This window comes from Ranitomeya imitator, chromosome 10 (genome assembly GCF_032444005.1).
Source record: "Ranitomeya imitator isolate aRanImi1 chromosome 10, aRanImi1.pri, whole genome shotgun sequence".
Lineage (NCBI taxonomy): Eukaryota > Metazoa > Chordata > Amphibia > Anura > Dendrobatidae > Ranitomeya > Ranitomeya imitator.
In genome coordinates, this window is record NC_091291.1 from 1,700,391 (window position 1) to 1,726,694 (window position 26,304).

Sequence of the window (26,304 nt, forward strand, 5' to 3'; positions counted from 1 at the left end):
ACATACATACATATACACACACACTCACACACATTTCACCACAGGCCGTGATCGCTCTTCTTCGGCCGTGTACATTCCTCGGTCGTATTAGTTCTCCTGCTGTGCACGCTCCTCTGATATGTGTGCTCCTCGGCCATGTACGCTCCTATGATGTGTGTGCACGCTCCTCGGCCGTGCACACTCCTTGGCTGCGTTAGCTCTCCTGCCGTGCATGCTCCTCTGCTGATGTGTGCGTGTTCTTTGGCCTTGTACGCTCTTCGGCCGTGTACGCTCCTCCAATGCGCGCTCCTCAGTCAGGCTTTTGTGTGCCGCATGCGCGTCCTCCTAGGTGCTGCGCAGAAGCAATAAGGCCAGCAGAGCCGCACGCGTTATACGAAGGCTGCATGTACAAGTTTATTTCCACAACAGATACAAAGAGCAACTTGGATTTTTTTTCTTGTTATTTTTATACATAATAAAGCCGTGAGTTAGTTCAGTCGTAGATCGGAGGCGTATAACCCCCCCTTATTTCCTTGCATGGGATAGCTACGCTCTACATACATGTGGCTTGTACATTATATAGAAAAGAAAGTGTTAATCAGTATCAGCGCCTGTACATATTATTACATGCCGAGGGGTAAGGGCCGTCATGTCAGGATTGGAGAGGCAGCCGAAGTCAGCGAGAAAGAAAGGACCAGATGAAGGGATTCATCGGTGGACAGCACAGTGCCGGAGGGCACCAGGTGGAGGACCCCCGAAGGACCCTGCCGACCTGTGGGCAGGGGAGCACCAGGTAACCGAACCCCGCAGGACCCCCTCACCGGCAGGGGAGCACCAGGTGAACGACCCCTGCAGGATCCCAGTGACGGCCTGTGAGCAGGGGAGCACCAGGTGGACAACCCCCACAGGACCTCAGCGCCAGCAGGGGAGCACCAGGTGAATGACCCCTGCAGGATCTCAGCGCCAGCAGAGGAGCACCAGGTGAACGACTCCTGCGTCTGCCTGTGAGCAGGAGAGCACCAGGTGGACAACCCCCGCAGGACCCTAATGCCGGCAGGGGAGCACCAGATGGACAACCCCCACAAGACCCCAGCGCCAGCAGGGGAGCACCAGATGGACAACCCCCGCAGGACCTCGACAGGGGAGCACCAGGTGGACAACCCCCACAGGACCTCAGCGCCAGTAGGGGAGCACCAGGTGAACGGCCCCCACAGGACCACAGCTTCGGCCTGTGAGCAGGGGAGCACCAGGTGAACGACCCCAGCGTCAGCCTGTGAGCAGGGGAGTATCAGGTGGACAATCCCTGCAGGACCCCTACACTAGCAGGGGAGCACCAGGTGGACCCCATAGGACCTCAGTGCCAGCAGGGGAGCACCAGGTGCACAACCCCCACAGGACCTCAGCACCGGCTCTCTCCCCGCAGAGGAGACAAAAATACAGGACATAAGGGGCAGTACATAGGCCCGGGATACCTGTGACCCCCGGGACATTATGGTGGGGGGCACAAGAGGAGAGGTAACTGGTTTTGAGGTTAGGCAACACAAACTGTAAAAAAAAAAAAAACAGATGGGCGCCGCTTTGACACGACGAATGGTCTGATGGAGCATGAGTTTGATCCCTGGGAGGGCAAAAAAGTGCAAGAAGTCATTCACTCGTCTCCTGGAGACAGCAGGATCCACGTGAAGATCTCCGACGGGATCAACTTTCCAAAAAATGCTGGAGACGCAGTCACGGCTGACACCATCATCTACTCATCCGCTAATGGCGGGAGGGTCACGGGTGAACGAATTCTCCCTATGTTATATGGACATGAAACCCCCAGTCACAAGTGCGTGGAGTGAAGGGCGACCGAGTGCAGGCACCACGGGGTTACGGATCACGGCCACCGGATGTTGGAGCCGAGTGGCCCCAGCCCAGTATGCCCATGTGACAATCAAGGCCCGGAGAAGACATGGCGCCCACCCAGTCGGCCATACAGAACATGGCAGAAAACAAGAGACTGACGAATGCATTCACCCAGTCCAGCAGTGGTCACACAGGGCCGTCGCGGGCACACATGGCGGCCTGCAACGCCTCGGTGCTGCCATCTACAGGAAATCACCACACATGCCAAGTGCTATACTCCGTAGGTTACCCCAGATCCGGCTCGTACCTGGGGCAGAATCAGCAAGAGTCCTGAGAAAAGAGTCCGAGAGGTAAGTGGCCCCCGAGGGCCCAGCCTGACCCTCCATCACAAGGAGTCTGAGCTCCACAGTTCAGCGAGCATCATGCAGCCCCCCGGTCCGGGCACACAGCCGCTACTGCTGCATGTACCCCCCAAACTGCGGGGCACTAAATGTCCCTGCACCTGCGCTGTGTGCGCTCAGACGAGCCGAGAGGGAAGCGTGCACGGCCCGACACGCGGTGAGGATGACCGAGGTATGTGCCACACGTCTGCCCAGCCCCAGAAAACATCAGGGCGCAGCACTGGGCTTCCTGGAGGGGCCGGGACCCCCGTCCTCCACTTAGTCTCTTTTCCCAGATTAGCAGCACCAGATTCGTGGCCAATAAATAGGATTTTTTTTTTTAATTATTTTCTTTTATGTAAAAAATGGAGGATAAAAAAGAAAAAAAAAAAATAGATTGAAAGTGCTGGAGCGGGGCGTCACCACCCGACCGCCATGGCAGGTGGTCTGCGACTCCGGGGAAATGTCCGCTCATCTCTGGTCTGACGTAGCAGGAATCCCAAGGGCGACCAGTGAGAAGATGAGAATCCAGAGGCCATGAAGTGGGGCGAGACCCCCACAGCGGCTGCACAGTCCAGGAATGAGGGGCGGCCGGAGAGCGGCGCCGCCCGTCTGGTCACCCTCAGCCGTGCGCTCCTTATATGAGGGAGATTCGGACTGGAATGCCGGGGGACTCCGTCCGCTGAGGAGAATGGTGGTTCACCAGGTGCTCCACCACCGTGTGCTTGGACATGTGCTTCATCAGATAGGTCTCCTGCAGAAGAGAAGACAGCGTCACCTGTGAGCCGGACCACCAGAGATAGGCCACAGGGGTCCGAGCACACTGGTCACACAGAGAGGCGCTACTCACGGATGTGTACGCCCTCCCGCACATACTGCAGCAGTACGCCTTGGCGTGCTTCACCGCGTGGGCCGACAGGTGGATCTGCAGCGAGGCCGAGTCCGTGTACGCCCGGTAGCAGTTTGGACACTTGTACGGTTTGTCTTTGTTGTGCTGTCGCTGGTGAGACTGAAAGATAAGAGTCAGCACATTGTGTGGAAGCGTCAGCCATCATCGCCCATCGCCCAACCCCGCGGGCACAAACCTGCAGGTTGGAGAGTTGTGTGAAAGCCTTTTCACAGGCCGGCTGCGGGCACTTGTACGGCCGGTCCCCGGTGTGAATCCTAAAAAAACAAGAGAAGCAGGACACTATCAGGAGACCTCAGCCCTGCGCCATCTCACAGCACCCTGCTGCCATCCGACATCGGCCCTGCGCCATCTCACAGCACCCTGCTGCCATCCGACATCGGCCCTGCGCCATCTCACAGCACCCTGCTGCCATCCGACATCGGCCCTGCGTCACCCAACATCAACCCCACCTCACAGCACCCTGCTGCCATCCGACATCAGCCCTGCGCCATCTCACAGCACCCTGCTGCCATCCGACATCGGCCCCGCGACATCTCACAGCACCCTGCTGCCATCCGACATCGGCCCTGCGTCACCCAACATCAACCCCGCATCACCCGACATCGGCCCCGCGTCACCTGACATCAGCCCCACGCCATCTCACAGCACCCTGCTGCCATCCGACATCGGCCCCGCGCCATCTCACAGCACCCTGCTGCCATCCGACATCGGCCCCGCGACATCTCACAGCACCCTGCTGCCATCCGACATCGGCCCCGCGCCATCTCACAGCACCCTGCTGCCTTCCGACATCGGCCCCGCGCCATCCGACATCAGCCCCGCATCACCCGACATCGGCCCCGCATCACCCGACATCGGCCCCGTGTCACCTGACATCAGCCTCACGTCACCCGATATCAGCCCCACGCCACCTCACAGCACCCTGCTGCCATCCGACATCGGCCCCGCGCCATCTCACAGCACCCTGCTGCCTTCCGACATCGGCCCCGCGCCATCTCACAGCACCCTGCTGCCTTCCGACATCGGCCCCGCGCCATCCGACATCAGCCCCGTATCACCCGACATCAGCCCCACGCCACCTCACAGCACCCTGCTGCCATCTGACATCGGCCCCGCGCCATCTCACAGCACCCTGCTGCCATCCGACATCGGCCCCACGCCACCTCACAGCACCCTGCTGCCATCAGACATCGGCCCCGCGTCACCTCACAGCACCCTGCTGCCATCCGACATCGTCCCCGCGTCACCTCACAGCACCCTGCTGCCATCCGACATCGGCCCCGCGTCACCTCACAGCACCCTGCTGCAATCCGACATCGGCCCTGCGTCACCTGACATCAGCCCCACGTCACCCGACATCAGCCCCACGCCACCTCACAGCACCCTGCTGCCATCCGACATCGGCCCCGCGTCACCTCACAGCACCCTGCTGCCATCCGACATCGGCCCCACGCCACCTCACAGCACCCTGCTGCCATCCGACATCGGCCCCACGCCACCTCACAGCACCCTGCTGCCATCCGACATCGTCCCCGCGCCACCTCACAGCACCCTGCTGCCATCCGACATCGTCCCCGCGTCACCTCACAGCACCCTGCTGCCATCCGACATCGTCCCCGCGTCACCTCACAGCACCCTGCTGCCATCCGACATCGTCCCCGCGTCACCTCACAGCACCCTGCTGCCATCAGACATCGGCCCCGCGTCACCTCACAGCACCCTGCTGCCATCCGACATCGTCCCCGCGTCACCTCACAGCACCCTGCTGCCATCCGACATCGTCCCCGCCCCACCTCACAGCACCCTGCTGCCATCCGACATCGTCCCCGCGTCACCTCACAGCACCCTGCTGCCATCCGACATCGTCCCCGCGCCACCTCACAGCACCCTGCTGCCATCTGACATCGTCCCCGCGCCACCTCACAGCACCCTGCTGCCATCCGACATCGTCCCCGCGTCCCCCGACATCGGCCTCGCGTCACCTCACAGCACCCTGCTGCCATCCGACATCGGCCCCACGCCACCTCACAGCACCCTGCTGCCATCCGACATCGTCCCCGCGCCACCTCACAGCACCCTGCTGCCATCCGACATCGGCCCCGCGTCACCTCACAGCACCCTGCTGCCATCTGACATCGGCCCCGCATTACCCGATATCGGCCCTGCGCCATCTCACAGCACCCTGCTGCCATCCGACATCGGCCCCGCGTCACCTCACAGCACCCTGCTGCCATCCGACTTCAGCCCCGCGCCATCCGACATCAGCCCCGCGCCATCTGGCATCACTCCCGCCCCACTCTCATCACTCTGGGCCATCACCATCAGTCCACAATTGTGGAAAGCCGGCGTCTCATCACTCCCCGCAACGACACCGCCACAGAGCAGTGGAGCCCAGGATGGCAGTGCAGCCATTACCTGGTGTGCTGCTGGAGGTGCGAGAGCTGGCGGAAGGACTTCTCGCAGTACGAGCAGTGGTACGGCTTCACTCCCAAGTGGATGCGCAGATGCTGGGCCAGGTACGAGGCGTTGGCAAAAGACTTGGAGCAGTGCGGGCACTTGTGGGGTTTGGCCTCTGTGTGAGACTTGGAGTGAATCTGCATCTCAGACTTGGTGAAGAAGGTCAGAGGGCAAACCTTACACCTAGAGGGGCGAGAAGATCCTAGAGTCACACGGCCGTCCACACCTGGGGAAGGTAAGGCCCCCCTTCCCCTCAATGGCTATGACCCAACTGCAAGCCCGGCCGGGGACACCACCAGAAACCCCCCCGGCTACAGCAACCATCAAAAACCCTCCTGCCGAGGCAACCACCAAAAGCCCCCTGGCTACAGCAACCCCCAGAAACCCCCCGGCTACAGCAACCGCCAGAAACCCCCTGACTACAGCAACCTTCAGAAACCCTCCTGCCAGGCAACCCCCAGAAGCCCCCCAGCTACAGCAACGGCCAGAAACCCCCCTGACTACAGCAACCGCCAGAAAGAAACCCTCGTGCCGGGGCAACCACCCAGAAACCCCCTGGCTACCACAACCCCCAGAAACCCCCCAGCTACAGCAACCGCCAGAAACCCTCCTGCCATAGCAACCCCTAGAGACCCCCGGCCACAGCAACTGCCAGAAGCCCCCCGGCTACAAACACCCCTAGAAACCCTCCTGCCAGGCAACCACCAGAAACCCTCTAGCTACCACAACCCCCAGAAACCCCCTAGCTACAGCAACCGCCAGAAACCCCCCGGCTACAGCAACCATCAAAAACCCTCCTGCCGAGGCAACCACCAAAAGCCCCCCGGCTACAGCAACCCCCAGAAACCCCCCGGCTACAGCAACCCCCAGAAACCCTCCTGCCGGGGCAACCCCTAGAGACCCCCGGCCACAGCAACTGCCAGATGCCCCCCGGCTACAAACACCCCTAGCAACCCTCCTGCCAGGCAACCACCAGAAACCCCCTGACTACAGTAACCTTCAGAAACCCTCCTGCCAGGCAACCCCCAGAAGCCCGCCAGCTACAGCAACGGCCAGAAACCCCCCTGACTACAGCAACCGCCAGAAAGAAACCCTCGTGCCGGGGCAACCACCCAGAAACCCCCTGGCTACCACAACCCCCAGAAACCCCCCAGCTACAGCAACCGCCAGAAACCCTTGTGCCGGGGACACTCCCAGAAACCCCCTGTGATGAACGAGAGAGGGGAGAATACGGATATCCCCCCGCAGTGACCAATCTGTGACGGAGCTTACACAGCTCTCTGGCCATGTGCCAGGGTCCTGTTCTTTTGGAAATTTGTGTACTTATCATTAGTGGGGGCCACGGTCAGAAACAGGTGGCGATCTCTGAACGATATATGGGCCTGGAATTAATTAATCCAAAATGGAGTCTCCCTGGTCTCACACCCTCCCGCCCAGGCAACTGCCGGAAACCACCAGAAAGCCCCCCAGAGCCAGCAAAAAAACTGCAACCAGCCATAGCAAAATCCACTACAAGAATCAGAAGTCGTGAACTCCTCATTATGTCACTGCCTGATGAAGAACCAGTGTGTTCAGTGCAGAATAAAAGCTCTGAGGCCCCGAAGGAGATCTGCACCAACACAGAGGAGTGCGGGGGTCTCCATAGCCGGCCCTCACGGGCATACACACAACCTCGGACCGCTCCACCCTGATGGATTTAGGACACTGACCTGTAGGTTTTCCCTTCTTTCCCGATATCCCCAGACGCCAGGATCGGGTAGGGGACGACGAGCACGGGTGGGCCCGGTGGGTTCTCTGCCTTGATTTTCTTGCGCCCCCTCTCTGGCTTGGTTGGGCCAAGCAGGCTGTGGCCTTGGATGGTCTTGATGGAGTCCAGCATGGGTGAACTGGCGAAGCCCGAGATCAGGGTGGGGGAGGTTGCGATGAGCCGTGTCTGACTGCTGGAAGTGGGAGTGGAGGGCGAGCCACTGGTGCCGGACTCCGAGGTGCTGATATTGGAGCGGGAGGACGACTGCCCCAGCCCTGAAACACAACAAAGGGCAGAGAAGGTGGAGACCTGGGTGGAGCACCAAAACGAGGGCCGTGCACAGCACCACCCCGTGGGCCGCCCCCCCAACACCACCCCGAGGGCCGCGCCCAGCACCACCCCGCTGGCCACGCCCAGAACCACCCCCAAGGGCCGCACCCAGCGGCACCCCGAGGGCCGTGCCCAGAACCACCCCGAAGGCCGCGCCCACCACCACCCCGCGGGCCGCACCCAGAACCACCCCCAAGGGCCGCACCCAGCGGCACCCCGAGGGCCGCGCCCAGAACCACCCTCCAAGGGCCGCGCCCAGCAGCAGCCCGAGGGCCGCGCACAAAACCACCAAGGGCCGAACCCAGCACCACCCGAGGGCCGCGCCCAGAACCACCCCCAAGGGCCGCACCCAGCAGCACCCCGACGGCCGCGGCCAGAACCACCCTCCAAGGGCCGCGCCCAGCAGCACACCGAGGGCCGTGCACAGAACCACCGAGGGCCGAACCCAGCACCACCCGAGGGCCGCGCCCAGCACCACACCGAGGGCCGAACCCAGCACCACCCGAGGGCCGCGCCCAGCACCACCCCGAGGGCCGAACCCAGCACCACCTGAGAGCCGCGCCCAAATCACCTCGAGGGCCGAACCCAGCACCATCCGAGGGCCGCGCCCAAACCACCCCGAGGGCCGTGCCCTGAACCACCCCCCAAGGGCCACACACAGCAGCACCCCGAGGGCCGCGCCCAAATCACCTCGAGGGCCGAACCCAGCACCATCCGAGGGCCGCACCCAGCACCACCCGCGGGCCATGCCCAGAACCACCCCCCAAGGGCCACACACAGCAGCACCCCGAGGGCCGCGCCCAGCACCACCCGAGGGCCACGCCCAAACCACCTCGAGGGCCGCACCCAGCACCACCCCGAGGGCCGAACCCAGCACCACCCCGAGGGCCGAACCCAGCACCACCTGAGAGCCGCGCCCAAACCACCTCGAGGGCCGAACCCAGCACCACCCCGAGGGCCGAACCCCGCACGACCCGAGGGCCACGCCCAAACCACCTTGAGGGCCGCGCCCAGCACCACCCCGAGGGCAGCACACAGCACCACCCAGAGGGCCACGCCCAGCACCTCCACGAGGGCCACGCCCAGAACCACCCCGAGGGCCACGCACAGAACCCCCAATACAAGGTTAGTTGAGGTACCTATGATGGAGCTGGTGGCGGGCCGGGCGTGCAGTGCCACATCGGGCTGGGGAACCGCTTGCGGGTGCAGGCCAGGGACTTGCTGCAGCTTCTGCAGGGACATGACGGACTGGCTGGTCTCGGCGGGGGACGGGGGAACGAGCAGCGGCTGCTGTGAAGGGACGGAGGTGGGGGGCAGATGCGGAGGTCGAATCTTCTCGGCCATAAGCTGCTCCTTGATCTTATTGATCAACACCAGATTGTCCAACTGTGGAGAAAGGTGAAGGGTTCATGAGGAGAAAGTGCCAAGATGCAACCAGACCGGAGGAGGGGCGGCCGAGGGCCCAGAAACCGGAGAAGGGGCGGACGAGGGCCCAGAGACCGGAGGAGGAGCGGACGAGGGCCCAAAGACCGGAGGGAGGGGGCAGACAAGGGCTCAGAGGACGGAGGAGGGGCGAACGACGGGGTGTACAGACATTACTAATCCAGAGTTACATCCTGTAATATACCCCAGAGCTGCACTCACTATTCTGCTGGTGCAATCACTGTGTACATACATTACATTACTGATTCTGAGTTACATCCTGTATTATACTCCAGAGCTGCACTCACTATTCTGCTGGTGCAGTCACTGTGTACATACATTACATTACTGATCCTGAGTTATATCCTGTATTATACTCCAGAGCTGCACTCACTATTCTGCTGGTGCAGTCACTGTGTACATACATTACATTACTGATCCTGAGTTACATCCTGTATTATACCCCAGAGCTGCACTCACTATTCTGCTGGTGCAATCACTGTGTACATACATTACATTACTGATTCTGAGTTACATCCTGTAATATACCCCAGAGCTGCACTCACTATTCTGCTGGTGCAGTCACTGTGTACATACATTACATTACTGATCCTGAGTTATATCCTGTATTATACTCCAGAGCTGCACTCACTATTCTGCTGGTGCAGTCACTGTGTACATACATTACATTACTGATCCTGAGTTACATCCTGTATTATACCCCAGAGCTGCACTCACTATTCTGCTGGTGCAGTCACTGTGTACATACATTACATTACTGATCCTGAGTTACATCCTGTATTATACCCCACAGCTGCACTCACTATTCTGCTGGTGCAGTTACTGTGTGCATACATTACATTACTGATCCTGATCGCCCTCTCACCCATGTATTAGGTTGCCCTTCATTTCCCCTCTATGCCCTTATATTAGGGGGTGTCATCCCTTCGCACTCCCTCTCACCCCTGTATTAAGAGGTTTTCCCTCATGTCCCTGGAGGGAGAGACAGACACCAAAAGACTGCAGAGAAAGGTGGGAGAGGCAGATCCCCAAACACTGTAGAGAAATGAGGAGAGACAGACCCCTAAAGACTGCAGAGAAAGGAGGGAGAGTGTCGCGTATCCGCTCTCAGCATGTGACTTGGGTTGTGTCTGCAAGGGTTAATCTATCTCCCGTCTCGCAGTCCAGCATCCAACCTCTGTCCTATGCTGTAATAGGAGCATAAATCACACACCGACCCAGGCAACACACCCGCTCATACGCGCTGCCACCACTCACTGAATACATGGGCGATGAGTCCCGGAAATATTAATACTTATAACGTATACCACTCATAAGGCTCACACACCTTAGGCTATGGATTCTTTTAGAACATTCAAAGTTCAACTTGTTAAAGTTTTATACTTTAATATACAAAAGGTTCAATGCTTACAGTAAGAAAAAGTTATAAAATATGATAATAAAAAGACATGCAACTTATGCAAAACAGTATAAAATAACCGGAGAAAACTTACAGAAATCATCTAACTGGTAGTTTGCTCTCTGCTCCCAGAGGGGGGGTCGGCGGGGGGCAAATGAATGGTGCTCACAGTCAGTGCAGAGAAGCACAGCGCCGGGGGACAGACACCGGAATGTAAGTATGTAGTGTTTGGTTTTTTTACGTTTACGCTGGTAACCAGGGTAAACATTGGGTTACTAAGCACGACCCTGCGCTTAGTAACCCGATGTTTACCCTGGTTACCAGTGGACTTCGCATAGTTGGTCGCTGGAGAGCTGTCTGTGTGACAGCTCTCCAGCGACCACACAGAGACACTGCAGCGATCGGGATCGTTGTCTAGATCGCTGCAGCGTCGCTAAATGTGACGGTACCTTTAATCAAATCAAGCGGCCCCCTGACCCTCCTCCCATAAACCAGTTCAAAGGGGGAGAATCCAGTAGACGCCTGGGGTACCTCTCTGTAGGCAAACAGCAGATGGGGAGGTACCGCTCCCAGTCTCTCCCTTCAGTCTCCACCAGCGTATTCAGCATTTGCTTTAATGTTCCATTAAAACGCTCGCAGAGTCCGTTGGTTTGGGGATGATAGGCGCTGGCCACAACATGCTGTACTTGTATTCTTTCACAGAGGCTTTCCATCAGATCAGACATGAACTGGGTTCCCTGATCGGTCAACATTTCCCTGGGGAAACCCACACGAGAGAACACAGTCAGTAAAGCATCCGCCACTTTGTCTGCTCGGATAGAGGATAGTGCCGCAGCTTCCGGGTATCGTGTAGCATAGTCCACCACTGTGAGGATGTACTTTTTGCCAGAGCTGCTAGGGATTGCCAGTGGCCCTATGATATCCACAGCCACTCGCTGGAAAGGTTCATCGATCACAGGCAGTGGTATCAATGGAGCTTTCTGTATATTCCCGGACTTCCCAGCTCTCTGACAAACTACACATGATCGGCAGTAATTGGCAATATCTGTCCCCATCTTGGGCCAATAGAAGTTATGTGTCAGGCGAGCTTTAGTCTTTTGTATTCCAAGGTGTCCGGCCAAAGGAATTTCATGGGCAATTCTCAATAATTGTTCCCTAAATGGATAAGGGACGATCAGCCGCCGTTCATAGTCCCAAGATTCTGTAGTATCCGTGGGGATAGTCTCTGTATACAGTCTGCCCTGGTCCCAGTATACTCTCTCTTTGTCAGGAGCAGCAGGGGGTCGGTCTGCAAGACATCTGAGCTCCTCCAGGCTGACATCTGTCTGCAGGGCCTCCTGGAAGCTCTGACTGTCAGCCTGCAGGCCCCGGCCTAGTGTGACTGCCAGGCCCCGGCCTAGTGTGACTGCCAGGCCCTGGTCTGAAGCTGAGTTTTCAGTGTCTGTTATCAGGGACCTTGGTGGGTCTGCCATGTATGGAGGCTCCGGGACCACAGTATGGGCCTCCTGGAAGCTCTGACGGTCAGCCTGCAGGCACCCGGCCTAGTGTGACTGCCAGGCCCTGGTCTGAAGCGGAGTCTTCAGTGTCTGTTATCAGGGACCTTGGTGGGTCTGCCATGTATGGAGGCTCCGGGACCACAGTATGGACCTCCTGGAAGCTCTGACGGTCAGCCTGCAGGCCCCGGCCTAGTGTGACTGCCAGGCACTGGTCTGAAGCTGAGTTTTCAGTGTCTGTTATCAGGGACCTTGATGGGTCAGCCATGTATGGAGGCTCCGGGACCACAGTATGGGCCTCCTGGAAGCTCTGACGGTCAGCCTGCAGGCCCCGGCCTAGTGTGACTGCCAGGCCCTGGTCTGAAGCTGAGTCTTCAGTGTCTGTTATCAGAGACCTTGGTGGGTCTGCCATGTATGGAGGCTCCGGGACCACAGTATGGGCCTCCTGTTCTGGCAGTTCTGTCTGAGACTCATCCTCTAATCTCTGGGCCTGAGTTTGAGCCGCAGCCTGACTCCGGGTCACAGCTGCCATATAATTACAGTCCTGTGCATTGGGACATATTCCCTCCTCGCACGGGATCTCAGGTGGGTCACTTTCTTCCACCTTCTCTGTATTATTTACTTGCAAGGGAGGAACATAGTGGGACACCATCCTCCCCAGGTCCGTGCCTAGCAGCACATTGGTGGGAATAGCCTCTGATACTCCCACTTCTCTCAGTCCTTTCCCTGCTCCCCAGTCCAGGTACACACGGGCCATGGGCACGGCAGGGCTGACCCCTCCAATCCCGGTGATAGACATAGTCTTTCCTGGTATGATATCGGCAGGGGTTATCATGGCTGGACGCACCAGGGTCACCTCTGCCCCAGTGTCCCCGAGACCAATGGTGACTTTATTGCCAACAGTGACAGATTGACAGTTCTCATTAGCCCTCACATCAAAGCCGGCTACAAAGAGGACGGACGGTGGGGGCACAGACGGCTTTGTGGTGGTAGTTGGGCGTTTCTCCCTATCAGGGCAGACAGCGCTAACATGTCCCACTTTGTTCCAGGAGAAGCACCGGCGTGCATCACCTAGAGAATGTCTATTTCCCGGGGCCCCATAGGAGGTGGGCTTGGACAGCACAGGTGATCGGCCGGCAGAGGGAGAAGGGTCCCCGTTTGGCTTACCTCCCCTCCAGCTGAATCCCGATGGCTTCCGCACCTCAGGCATCCTGTTCGCCACATAGCAGTCCGCAATCCTTGCAGCCTGATCCGCAGTTTGTGGCTCCCGATCACACACAAATTGTCGTACATCCGTGGGGCACATGTGAAGAAATTGATCCTTGACCATAAGATCCGTTCAGTCCTGAAAACTGTTAACAGAAAGTCCCCTGATCCATTGGTGGAACGTGGTCCTCAAGGTGCCCACAACATCCGCATAGCTGTCAGTTGATCCACGTTGTAGGTTCCGGAAGTTTCTACGATACACTTCTGGTGTCAGGCTGTATTTCCTGATCAGGGCCTCTTTTATGGCCTCATAGTTCGCATCTAGCTCTGGTGGGAGGCCAGCAAAAACTTCCAGGGTTTTGCCTCTCAACCTTGGAGTTAGATACTGTGCCCACTGCTCACGGGGTAGATGGTACTGCCTGCAGGTTTTTTCAAATCGCCGCAGGAAAGTATCTAAGTTCGTATCCTTCTCCATCACAGGGAAGTTTTCAAGACGTGGCCTCCTTGGATTTATGTCCTGGGAGGGGGTTATCTGAGGACTGACACCCCGCTCTAGTTGAGCCATCTGAAGCTGGAAAGCTCTCTCCTCCCGGCGTTCTGCAGCCTCTCTCTCAGCCCGGCGTTCTGCAGCCTCTCTCTCAGCCTGTCGGTACTGTAGAATCAGCTGCATGCGCAGATTGGGATCACTTGTTCCCAGCCATTGTAAGTCCATTTGTAAAGTACAGTCCATAGGCTCCTCAGCGCTGACATTGCCGGCACTACCATCAGGCATCTCCGGTGTAAGAGCTGGCATTGCTGGGTCTCTCTGAGGTGGACTCTCTCTTTGCCCAGACGTTCCAGCACTTTTCTCTATGTCCTGCTAGACCAAGGCGCGTATCAGAAGCTCCCTGGATCTGTTGGCTGTCTCTATTCCTCTCTTCTCACAGAGGCCGGTCAGAGCCTCTTTGCTCGGCTTCTTGTACTGGGCTGCCATCTCGATGAACAGCCTTTGCCAAATAAAAGATAGAAAAGAAAAACGGGGAGGGGAAACTGTTTGCAAGTATGTCTAAGTAAGCACTGAGCTGAACCTTGTAGAACTGGTGCACTCCTCGCAAGGATACCAATTCTTTAGTACAGGGAATAATTGCTTAAACCATGCACTAATGCTCCCAATAGAAATAATTCTATTCCACTGCTCTGCCACCAATTTGTGACGTACCCACTTCTCAGCATGTGACTTGGGGTTGCGCCTGCAAGGGTTAATCTATCTATCAGTCCAGCATTCAACCTCTGTCCTATGCTGTAATAAATCACACACCGACCCAGGCCACACACCTGCTCATACACGCTGTCACCACTCATGGAACACATGGGCGATGAGTTCCGGAAATATTACTACTACTGTCTGCCAATCATAAGGATCAAATACTTTAAGGCTGTGGATTCTTGAGAACATACAAGGTTCAAATTGTTAAAGTTTTATGCTTTAATACAAAAAGGTACAGTGCTTACAATAAAGAATAAGGTATAAAAATATGGTAATAAGAAGACATACAAATATGCAAAACAGTTATAAAATAAACAGGAGAAAACTTACAGAAATAGCTAACTTGTAGTCTGCTTTCTGCTCCCAGAGGGGGTGGTAAATATGAACTGGAACACATCAGCTAGGCTGCCCCTCAATCTGTGAACACAATTCTATGTATACAGGCCTGATTTATAGAGTCACCCTGGAGGTCAGATTTCTAGACCAGCCTTTCAGGTTAATATTATAATTGCTTGTTTTTCATTGGCCCATGGCCACTCCACCAATGAATATATTATTTTCTCTGAAATTCTTGGTATAAAGTTTCCCACAGATAGATAGTTGTGACTGGGTATGCGACAGAGCAGGAAGAGACACCATGCCGATAAACAACCCAACAAGATTTATTGGAACAGAGAACTGAGACAACTCAAATGAAAGTAATTCTGCAGTGTCGGTAAGTAGTCCACAACGAGTTCCCACAATGAGTCCACACAAAAAGCAGATCCGGGGGCGCCACCCGGCAATCCGACGCCAGGGAAATAGAAATAGTCCTTGAGTGAATTCAATGGCTCCAGCAGATGAGGGACACTGTTGTGAGTTCTGTTTTTGGGCTCCCTCTGGTGGTTACTGATGGTACTGGGTGATTTGTGTTCTGCGGTCTCTGGTGTCCACCTGTTCTATTAGGATTTGGGAGTTTCCTATTTAACCGGGCCTTCTTGTCATTTCCTGGCCGGCTATCAAGGTTATCAGAGTGTTTTGTTACCTCAGCTTCTGGCCTCAGTAATCTTCAGGACTAGCTAAGTTTTTGATTTTCTTGTTCCACGTTTGCTTTATTTTTGTCTTGTCCAGCTTGCATTGACGTGTTTCTTTGCTGCTGGTTGCTCTAGCGGGCTGTAATTGCTCCTCATGTTCCATGAGTTGGAACATGAGTTCAAGTAATTACAGGATGGTTTTTTGAAGGGTTTTTTGCTGACCGCACAGTTTACTTTTGTATCCTCTGCTACTAGTTTTAGCGGGCCTCATTTTGCTGAATCTGTTTTCATACTGTGTATGTGCCTTCCTCTCATTTCACCGTCATTATATGTGGGGGGCTGCTATTTCTGTGGGGAGTTTCTCTGGAGGCAAGAGAGGTCTGTGTTTCTTCTAATAGGGGAAGTTAGATCTTCGGCTGGTGCGAGACGTCTAGGATCAACGTAGGCACGTTCCCCGGCTATTGTTATTTGTGTGTTCAGGTTTAGGGTCGCGGTCAGCTCAGGTTCCATCACCCTAGAGCTCGTTGGTGCTTGTCCTTTTGTGATTCCCTGCCATTGGAATCATGACAGGACACAACACAGTCCCTCGTGGCAATTCTAACAATTCACACGGTCACCAGGAACTCGCCTCTGCATAAATCCCAGCCCTTCGCAAGTCACCACACAACAACAGTCTTCAGATTCAGTCCTTAAATCCAGTAGGGTGGTGAGACATCACAATTCCATGTGGCAAAATGATCTCCAATCTCCATACATGATACCAGGATCCAGCTGCAGATGCAGATCCTTGTCCTTCAAAGGACACAGCATCGACTAACAGTGCTTATTGTCCTACCACTCTTAATATCTCTGCCCAATAAAAGGGGCTGATCCCAACACTCACCCCATTAATCATAGCTCCAAGGATTAAGAACTTTCCAGAAACCCTGTCTGCAGTCTCTCTACAGGTTTGTGTATTGGAGATGCCCCCTGCAGAGGGGAACAAAGACAAGCAGCCCCCCACCAGATACAGGGCAAGGAATGCTAATGTAGGCCTGATTACAGTATGGTCCATGTGTGCAGGCTGGGGGGACACTGTTACAATAGTGTCTGGCTGTAATTGACATCTCTCTTCAAAAGAGCTAGAAGGTGTGAAATGTTTCCACCTTTTTCCTGGTTCTTAGCAAGACCCTCTGTCGAGATTGGAGACAGCAGACTGATTGCTCAGGATACCATATGCTGTGACCCCTGTGAGACCTGCAGCCTTTAAGACAGACGTTAAATTACTGCTAGTCACACATATAAACCTATACATATTTCAATACAAACATATATACCTAAACATAATCCACCACAATACTCCAGAGCTGCACTCACTATTCTGCTGGTGCAGTCACTGTGTACATACATTACATTACTGATCCTGAGTTATATCCTGTATTATACCCCAGAGCTGCACTCACTATTCTGCTGGTGCAGTCACTGTGTACATACATTACATTACTGATCCTGAGTTACATCCTGTATTATACTCCAGAGCTGCACTCACTATTCTGCTGGTGCAGTCACTGTGTACATACATTACATTACTGATCCTGAGTTATATCCTGTATTATACCCCAGAGCTGCACTCACTATTCTGCTGGTGCAGTCACTGTGTACATACATACATTACTGATCCTGAGTTACATCCTGTATTATACTCCAGAGCTGCACTCACTATTCTGCTGGTGCAGTCACTGTGTACATACATTACATTACTGATCCTGAGTTACATCCTGTATTATCCTCCAGAGCTGCACTCACTATGCTGCTGGTGCAGTCACTGTGTACATACATTACATTACTGATCCTGAGTTACATCCTGTATTATCCTCCAGAGCTGCACTCACTATTCTGCTGGTGCAGTCACTGTGTACATACATTACATTACTGATCCTGAGTTACATCCTGTATTATACCCCAGAGCTGCACTCACTATTCTGCTGGTGCAGTCACTGTGTACATACATTACATTACTGATCCTGAGTTACATCCTGTATTATACTCCAGAGCTGCACTCACTATTCTGCTGGTGCAGTCACTGTGTACATACATTATATTACTGATCCTGAGCTACATCCTGTATTATATCCCAGAGCTGCACTCACTATTCTGCTGGTGCAGTCACTGTGTACATACATTACTGATCCTGAGTTACATCCTGTATTATACTCCAGAGCTGCACTCACTATTCTGCTGGTGCAGTCACTGTGTACATACATTATATTACTGATCCTGAGCTACATCCTGTATTATATCCCAGAGCTGCACTCACTATTCTGCTGGTGCAGTCACTGTGTACATACATTACTGATCCTGAGTTACATCCTGTATTATACCCCAGAGCTGCAGTCACTATTCTGCTGGTGCAGTCACTGTGTACATGCATTACATTACTGATCCTGAGTTACATCCTGAATTATACTCCAGAGCTGCACTCACTATTCTGCTGGTGCAGTCACTGTGTACATACATTACATTACTGATCCTGAGTTACATCCTGTATTATACCCCAGAGCTGCACTCACTATTCTGCTGGTACAGTCACTGTGTACATACATTACTGATCCTGAGTTACATCCTGTATTATACTCCAGAGCTGCACTCACTATTCTGCTGGTGCAGTCACTGTGTACATACATTACATTACTGATCCTGAGTTACATCCTGTATTATCCTCCAGAGCTGCACTCACTATGCTGCTGGTGCAGTCACTGTGTACATACATTACTGATCCTGAGTTACATCCTGTATTATACCCCAGAGCTGCAGTCACTATTCTGCTGGTGCAGTCACTGTGTACGTACATTACATTACTGATCCTGAGTTACAGCCTGAATTATACTCCAGAGCTGCACTCACTATTCTGCTGGTGCAGTCACTGTGTACATACATTACTGATCCTGAGTTACCTCCTGTATTATACCCCAGAGCTGCACTCACTATTCTGCTGGTGCAGTCACTGTGTACATGCATTACATTACTGATCCTGAGTTACATCCTGTATTATACCCCAGAGCTGCACTCACTATTCTGCTGGTGCAGTCACTGTGCACATACATTACATTACTGATCCTGAGTTACCTCCTGTATTATACTCCAGAGCTGCACTCACTATTCTGCTGGTGCAGTCACTGTGTACGTACATTACATTACTGATCCTGAGTTACATCCTGAATTATACCCCAGAGCTGCACTCACTATTCTGCTGGTGCAGTCACTGTGTACGTACATTACATTACTGATCCTGAGTTACAGCCTGAATTATACTCCAGAGCTGCACTCACTATTCTGCTGGTGCAGTCACTGTGTACATACATTACTGATCCTGAGTTACCTCCTGTATTATACCCCAGAGCTGCACTCACTATTCTGCTGGTGCAGTCACTGTGTACATACATTACATTACTGATCCTGAGTTACATCCTGTATTATACTCCAGAGCTGCACTCACTATTCTGCTGGTGCTGTCACTGTGTACATACATTACATTACTGATCCTGAGTTACAGCCTGTATTATACTCCAGAGCTGCACTCACTATTCTGCTGTTGCAGTCACTGTGTGCATACATACATTACTGATCCTGAGTTACATCCTGTATTATACTCCAGAGCTGCACTCACTATTCTTTTGGTGTAGTCACTGTGTACATACATTACATTATTGATCCTGAGTTACATCCTGTATTATACCCCAGAGCTGCACTCACTATTCTGCTGGTGCAGTCACTGTGTACATACATTACATTACTGATCCTGAGTTACCTCCTGTATTATACTCCAGAGCTGCACTCACTATTCTGCTGGTGCAGTCACTGTGTACATACATTACATTACTGATCCTGAGTTACATCCTGTATTATCCTCCAGAGCTGCACTCACTATTCTGCTGGTGCAGTCACTGTGTACATACATTACATTACTGATCCTGAGTTACATCCTGTATTATACTCCAGAGCTGCACTCACTATTCTGCTGGTGCAGTCACTGTGTACATACATTACATTACTGATCCTGAGTTACCTCCTGTATTATACCCCAGAGCTGCACTCACTATTCTGCTGGTGCAGTCACTGTGTACATACATTACTGATCCTGAGTTACCTCCTGTATTATACTCCAGAGCTGCACCCACTATTCTGCTGGTGCAGTCACTGTGTACATACATTACATTACTGATCCTGAGTTATATCCTGTATTATACCCCAGAGCTGCACTCACTATTCTGCTGGTGCAGTCACTGTGTACATACATTACATTACTGATCCTGAGTTACATCCTGTATTATACCCCAGAGCTGCACTCACTATTCTGCTGGTGCAGTCACTGTGTACATACATACATTACTGATCCTGAGTTACATCCTGTATTATACTCCAGAGCTGCACTCACTATTCTGTTGGTGTAGTCACTGTGTACATACATTACATTACTGATCCTGAATTACCTCCTGTATTATACTCCAGAGCTGCACTCACTATTCTGCTGGTGCAGTCACTGTGTACATACATTACTGATCCTGAGTTACATCCTGTATTATACCCCAGAGCTGCACTCACTATTCTGCTGGTGCAGTCACTGTGTACATACATTACTGATCCTGAGTTACATCCTGTATTATACTCCAGAGCTGCACTCACTATTCTGCTGGTGCAGTCACTGTGTGCATACATTACTGATCCTGAGTTACCTCCTGTATTATACTCCAGAGCTGCACTCACTATTCTGCTGGTGCAGTCACTGTGTACATACATTACACTACTGATCCTGAGTTACATCCTGTATTATACTCCAGAGCTGCACTCACTATTCTGCTGGTGCAGTCACTGTGTACATACATTACATTACTGATCCTGAGTTACAGCCTGTATTATACTCCAGAGCTGCACTCACTATTCTGCTGGTGCAGACACTGTGTACATACATTACATTACTGATCCTGAGTTACATCCTGTATTATACTCCAGAGCTGCACTCACTATTCTGCTGGTGCAGTCACTGTGTACATACATTACATTACTGATCCTGAGTTACATCCTGTATTATACGCCAGAGCTGCACTCACTATTCTGCTGGTGCAGTCACTGTGTGCATACATTACTGATCCTGAGTTACCTCCTGTATTATACGCCAGAGCTGCACTCACTATTCTGCTGGTGCAGTCACTGTGTACATACATTACATTACTGATCCTGAGTTACCTCCTGTATTATACGCCAGAGCTGCACTCACTATTCTGCTGGTGCAGTCACTGTGTACATACATTACATTACTGATCCTGAGTTACCTCCTGTATTATACGCCAGAGCTGCACTCACTATTCTGCTGGTGCAGTCACTGTGTGCATACATTACTGATCCTGAGTTACATCCTGTATTATACGCCAGAGCTGCACTCACTATTCTGCTGGTGCAGTCACTGTGTGCATACATTACATTACTGATCCTGAGTTACATCCTGTATTATGCTCCAGAGCTGCACTCACTATTCTGCTGGTGCAAGCACTGTGTGCATACATTACATTACTGATCCTGAGTTACCTCCTGTATTATACCCCAGAGCTGCACTCACTATTCTGCTGGTGTAGTCACTGTGTACATACATTACATTACTGATCCTGAGTTACCTCCTGTATTATACGCCATAGCTGCACTCACTATTCTGCTGGTGCAGTCACTGTGTACATACATTACATTACTGATCCTGAGTTACATCCTGTATTATACTCCAGAGCTGCACTCACTATTCTGCTGGTGCAGTCACTGTGTACATACATTACATTACTGATCATGAGTTACATCCTGTATTATACCCCAGAGCTGCACTCACTATTCTGCTGGTGCAGTCACTGTGTGCATACATTACTGATCCTGAGTTACATCCTGTATTATACGCCAGAGCTGCACTCACTATTCTGCTGGTGCAGTCACTGTGTGCATACATTACTGATCCAGAGTTACATCCTGTATTATACGCCAGAGCTGCACTCACTATTCTGCTGGTACAGTCACTGTGTGCATACATTACTGATCCTGAGTTACCTCCTGTATTATACGCCAGAGCTGCACTCACTATTCTGCTGGTACAGTCACTGTGTGCATACATTACTGATCCTGAGTTACATCCTGTATTATACGCCAGAGCTGCACTCACTATTCTGCTGGTGCAGTCACTGTGTGCATACATTACTGATCCAGAGTTACATCCTGTATTATACGCCAGAGCTGCACTCACTATTCTGCTGGTGCAGTCACTGTGTACATACATTACTGATCCTGAGTTACATCCTGTATTATACTCCAGAGCTGCACTCACTATTCTGCTAGTGCAGTCACTGTGTACATACATTACATTACTGATCATGAGTTACATCCTGTATTATACTCCAGAGCTGCACTCACTATTCTGCTGGTGCAGTCACTGTGTGCATACATTACTGATCCTGAGTTACCTCCTGTATTATACTCCAGAGCTGCACTCACTATTCTGCTGGTGCAGTCACTGTGTACATACATTACTGATCCTGAGTTACATCCTGTATTATACTCCAGAGCTGCACTCACTATTCTGCTAGTGCAGTCACTGTGTACATACATTACATTACTGATCCTGAGTTACTTCCTGTATTATACCCCAGAGCTGCACTCACTATTCTGCTGGTGCAGTCACTGTGTACATACATTACATTACTGATCCTGAGTTACTTCCTGTATTATACTCCAGAGCTGCACTCACTATTCTGCTGGTGCAGTCACTGTGTACATACATTACATTACTGATCCTGAGTTACCTCCTGTATTATACTCCAGAGCTGCACTCACTATTCTGCTGGTGCAGTCACTGTGTACATACATTACATTACTGATCCTGAGTTATATCCTGTATTATACCCCAGAGCTGCACTCACTATTCTGCTGGTGCAGTCACTGTGTACATACATTACATTACTGATCCTGAGTTACATCCTGTATTATACTCCAGAGCTGCACTCACTATTCTGCTGGTGCAGTCACTGTGTACATACATTACATTACTGATCCTGAGTTACCTCCTGTATTATACTCCAGAGCTGCACTCACTATTCTGCTGGTGCAGTCACTGTGTACATACATTACATTACTGATCCTGAGTTATATCCTGTATTATACCCCAGAGCTGCACTCACTATTCTGCTGGTGCAGTCACTGTGTACATACATTACTGATCCTGAGTTACATCCTGTATTATACTCCAGAGCTGCACCCACTATTCTGCTGGTGCAGTCACTGTGTACATACATTACATTACTGATCCTGAGTTACTTCCTGTATTATACCCCAGAGCTGCACTCACTATTCTGCTGGTGCAGTCACTGTGTACATACATTACATTACTGATCCTGAGTTACCTCCTGTATTATACTCCAGAGCTGCACTCACTATTCTGCTGGTGCAGTCACTGTGTACATACATTACTGATCCTGAGTTACATCCTATATTATACCCCAGAGCTGCACTCACTATTCTGCTGGTGCAGTCACTGTGTACATACATTACATTACTGATCCTGAGTTACATCCTGTATTATACTCCAGATCTGCACTCACTATTCTGCTGGTGCAGTCACTGTGTACATACATTACATTACTGATCCTGAGTTACCTCCTGTATTATACCCCAGAGCTGCACTCACTATTCTGCTGGTGCAGTCACTGTGTACATACATTGCTGCTCCTGTGTTATCCTCCAGAGCTGCACTCACTATTCTTCTGGTGTCCCCATGCTTCTTCCGGGGGAGCTGCTCCGTCACACTGGGGTACGTCAGGTGCCCCCCACATGATGGAGTGTCGGCCCTGCAGTCACACAGAGGCTCTGTTCCCCGCTGTACAATGCTGGTGCTTTATGAATACACAGCGGCCGGTGGTGGAGCGCCCCCTGCAGGCCCGTGGCAGAGCGCCCGCTGCAGGCCCGTGGCGGAGCTTCCCCTGCAGGTCCGTGGCGGAGCGCCCCCTGCAGGCCCGTGGCAGAGCGCCCCCTGCAGGCCCGTGGCAGAGCGCCCCCTGCAGGCCCGTGGCAGAGCGCCCCCTGCAGGCCCGTGGCGGAGCGCCCCCTGCAGGCCCGTGGCGGAGCGCCCCCTGCAGGTCCGTGGCGGAGCGCCCCCTGCAGGTCCGTGGCAGAGCGCCCCCTGCAGGCCCGTGGCAGAGCGCCCCCTGCAGGCCCGTGGCAGAGCGCCCCCTGCAGGCCCGTGGCAGAGCGCCCCCTGCAGGCCCGTGGCAGAGCGCCCCCTGCAGGCCCGTGGCAGAGCGCCCCCTGCAGGCCCGTGGCAGAGCGCCCCCTGCAGGCCCGTGGCGGAGCGCCCCCTGCAGGCCCGTGGCGGAGCGCCCCCTGCAGGCCCGTGGCGGAGCGCCCCCTGCAGGCCCGTGGCGGAGCGCCCCCTGCAGGCCCGTGGCGGAGCGCCCCCTGCAGGCCCGTGGCGGAGTGCTCCCTGCAGGCCCGTGGCGGAGCGCCCCCTGCAGGCCCGTGGCAGAGCGTCCCCCGCAGGTCAGAGGATACAGGAAGCTGCGGAAGGAATGAAGCGACGGTCGTGCTCACCTGGCTGGGCATCGCTGGAGGTGGAGGCCAAAAATAGGGATTGTTAAAGCGCGGCTCCGCCATCCTGCAAGAAGGAGAGTACAGTTACCCTGCTGCCACCAGTCACACACAGAACCGCCATAAAGACAAACCGCAACCCTCAACATCTCCGCTTCTTGTCAGCAACGCTCAGCACTGGCCGGTGACTTCTCACAGCTGAGGGTTTGCTACATGGTTTCTAGTGCAGACGATCCATCGTACTGGGCTGACACAATGTAACACGACATCAGCTGTGCAGCAGGAAGGGTCCTCAGCCCGAATGTGAGCAATGTCCTGGGCCACTCGCCCTCGGGGAGGAGTCACGGCCCCTCACACGGGGATCGGCGGGATACAGGTCAGTGATTGGTGCAGCCCCATGATACACGCTTGTACAATCTGCTATCACCCAGTATTCATAAAGCACCAGCATTTCACATCTGTGGCCCCCCGAGGAGGAGCGGGGCCCATCCACTCACCAGCGGCCCAAGACCCACCCCACAGCCGGCCCCTTACATCCATCACAGACGGTGAAAAACTGCCAGTAATTCTAGTGTTCAAAGGACACGAACGGCGGGAGGGGGCCAAGAACGGCGGGAGGGGGCCAAGAACGTCGGGAGGGGGCCAAGAACGTCGGGAGGGGGCCAAGAACGTCGGGAGGGGGCCAAGTACGGCGGGAGGGGGCCAAGAACGTCGGGAGGGGGCCAAGAACGTCGGGAGGGGGCCAAGAACGTCGGGAGGGGGCCAAGAACGTCGGGAGGGGGCCAAGAACGGCGGAAAGGGGCCAAGAACATCGGGAGGGGGCCAAGAACGGCGGGAGGGGGCCAAGAACAGCGGAAAGGGGCCAAGAACGGCGGGAGGGGGCCAAGAACGGCGGGAGGGGGCCAAGAACGTCGGGAAGGGTCCAAGAACGGCGGGAGGGGGCCAAGAACGGCGGGAGGGGGCCAAGAACGGCGGGAGGGGGCCAAGTACGGCGGGAGGGGGCCAAGAACGTCGGGAGGGGGCCAAGAACGTCGGGAGGGGGCCAAGAACGGCGGAAAGGGGCAAGAACATCGGGAGGGGGCCAAGAACGGCGGGAGGGGGCCAAGAACGTCGGGAGGGGGCCAAGAACGTCGGGAGGGGGCCAAGAACGTCGGGAGGGGGCCAAGTACGGCGGGAGGGGGCCAAGAACGTCGGGAGGGGGCCAAGAACGTCGGGAGGGGGCCAAGAACGTCGGGAGGGGGCCAAGAACGTCGGGAGGGGGCCAAGAACGGCGGAAAGGGGCCAAGAACATCGGGAGGGGGCCAAGAACGGCGGGAGGGGGCCAAGAACGTCGGGAGGGGGCCAAGAACGTCGGGAGGGGGCCAAGAACGGCGGGAGGGGGCCAAGAACGTCGGGAAGGGTCCAAGAACGGCGGGAGGGGGCCAAGAACGGCGGGAGGGGGCCAAGAACGTCGGGAAGGGTCCAAGAACGGCGGGAGGGGGCCAAGAACGGCGGGAGGGGGCCAAGAACGTCGGGAGGGGGCCAAGAACGTCGGGAGGGGGCCAAGAACGGCGGAAAGGGGCCAAGAACATCGGGAGGGGGCCAAGAACGGCGGGAGGGGGCCAAGAACAGCGGAAAGGGGCCAAGAACGTCGGGAGGGGGCCAAGAACGGCGGGAGGGGGCCAAGAACGTCGGGAAGGGTTCAAGAACGGCGGGAGGGGGCCAAGAACGGCGGGAGGGGGCCAAGTACGGCGGGAGGGGGCCAAGAACGGCGGGAGGGGGCCAAGTACGGCGGGAGGGGGCCAAGAACGGCGGGAGGGGGCCAAGAACAGATTCAGGACACAGTCAACTCCACCCTCCAAGCCATGTGCCAATCATTCCAGTTATGTCAGGTGAGGCTAGGACTATGCCAATAGCAGAACAGAGTCTGTGCAGGGAAGGAGGGCATGACAGAAGCCACAAAAGAGAGCAGGCAAGAGGCCTGCCTGGAAAGGAAGAGTGGGACAGAGGCCGAGCAGGAAAGGGGTGGAGAAGATGCAGCCCAGAAAGAGGGTGGGGCAGAGGACGGGCAGGAAGAGGGTGGGGCAGAGGACGGGCAGGAAGAGGGTGGGGCAGAGGATGGGCAGGAAGAGGGTGGGGCAGAGGCCGGACAGGAAGAGGGTGGGGCAGAGGCCAGGCAGGAAGAGGGGGAGGCAGAGGCCGGACAGGAAGAGGGTGGGACAGAGGACGGGCAGGAAGAGGGTGGGGCAGAGGCCGAGCAGGAAAGGGGTGGAAAAGAGGAAGCCCAG

The 26,304-nt window shown here is 54.4% G+C and overlaps 1 protein-coding gene across 2 annotated transcripts in view; it reads right to left on the minus strand.

The window, feature by feature from the left end:
* Positions 1-368: 368 nt before the first annotated feature.
* The window catches only part of ZNF362 (zinc finger protein 362), a 33,844-nt gene continuing 7,908 nt past the window's right edge, over positions 369-26,304 (minus strand). The window contains exons 2-8 of one of the 2 annotated variants that reach the window (XM_069741921.1): positions 24,041-24,104; positions 8,788-9,034; positions 7,281-7,593; positions 5,530-5,754; positions 3,290-3,368; positions 3,055-3,213; positions 369-2,958 (exon numbers count right to left, since the gene is read on the minus strand). In XM_069741921.1, the coding sequence (XP_069598022.1) occupies positions 2,842-2,958; positions 3,055-3,213; positions 3,290-3,368; positions 5,530-5,754; positions 7,281-7,593; positions 8,788-9,034; positions 24,041-24,103 (1,203 nt within the window). In that variant the 5' untranslated portion in view covers position 24,104 and the 3' untranslated portion in view covers positions 369-2,841. The remainder of the gene's footprint in view (positions 2,959-3,054; positions 3,214-3,289; positions 3,369-5,529; positions 5,755-7,280; positions 7,594-8,787; positions 9,035-24,040; positions 24,105-26,304) is intronic. The other variant, XM_069741922.1, reaches the window with a different exon arrangement.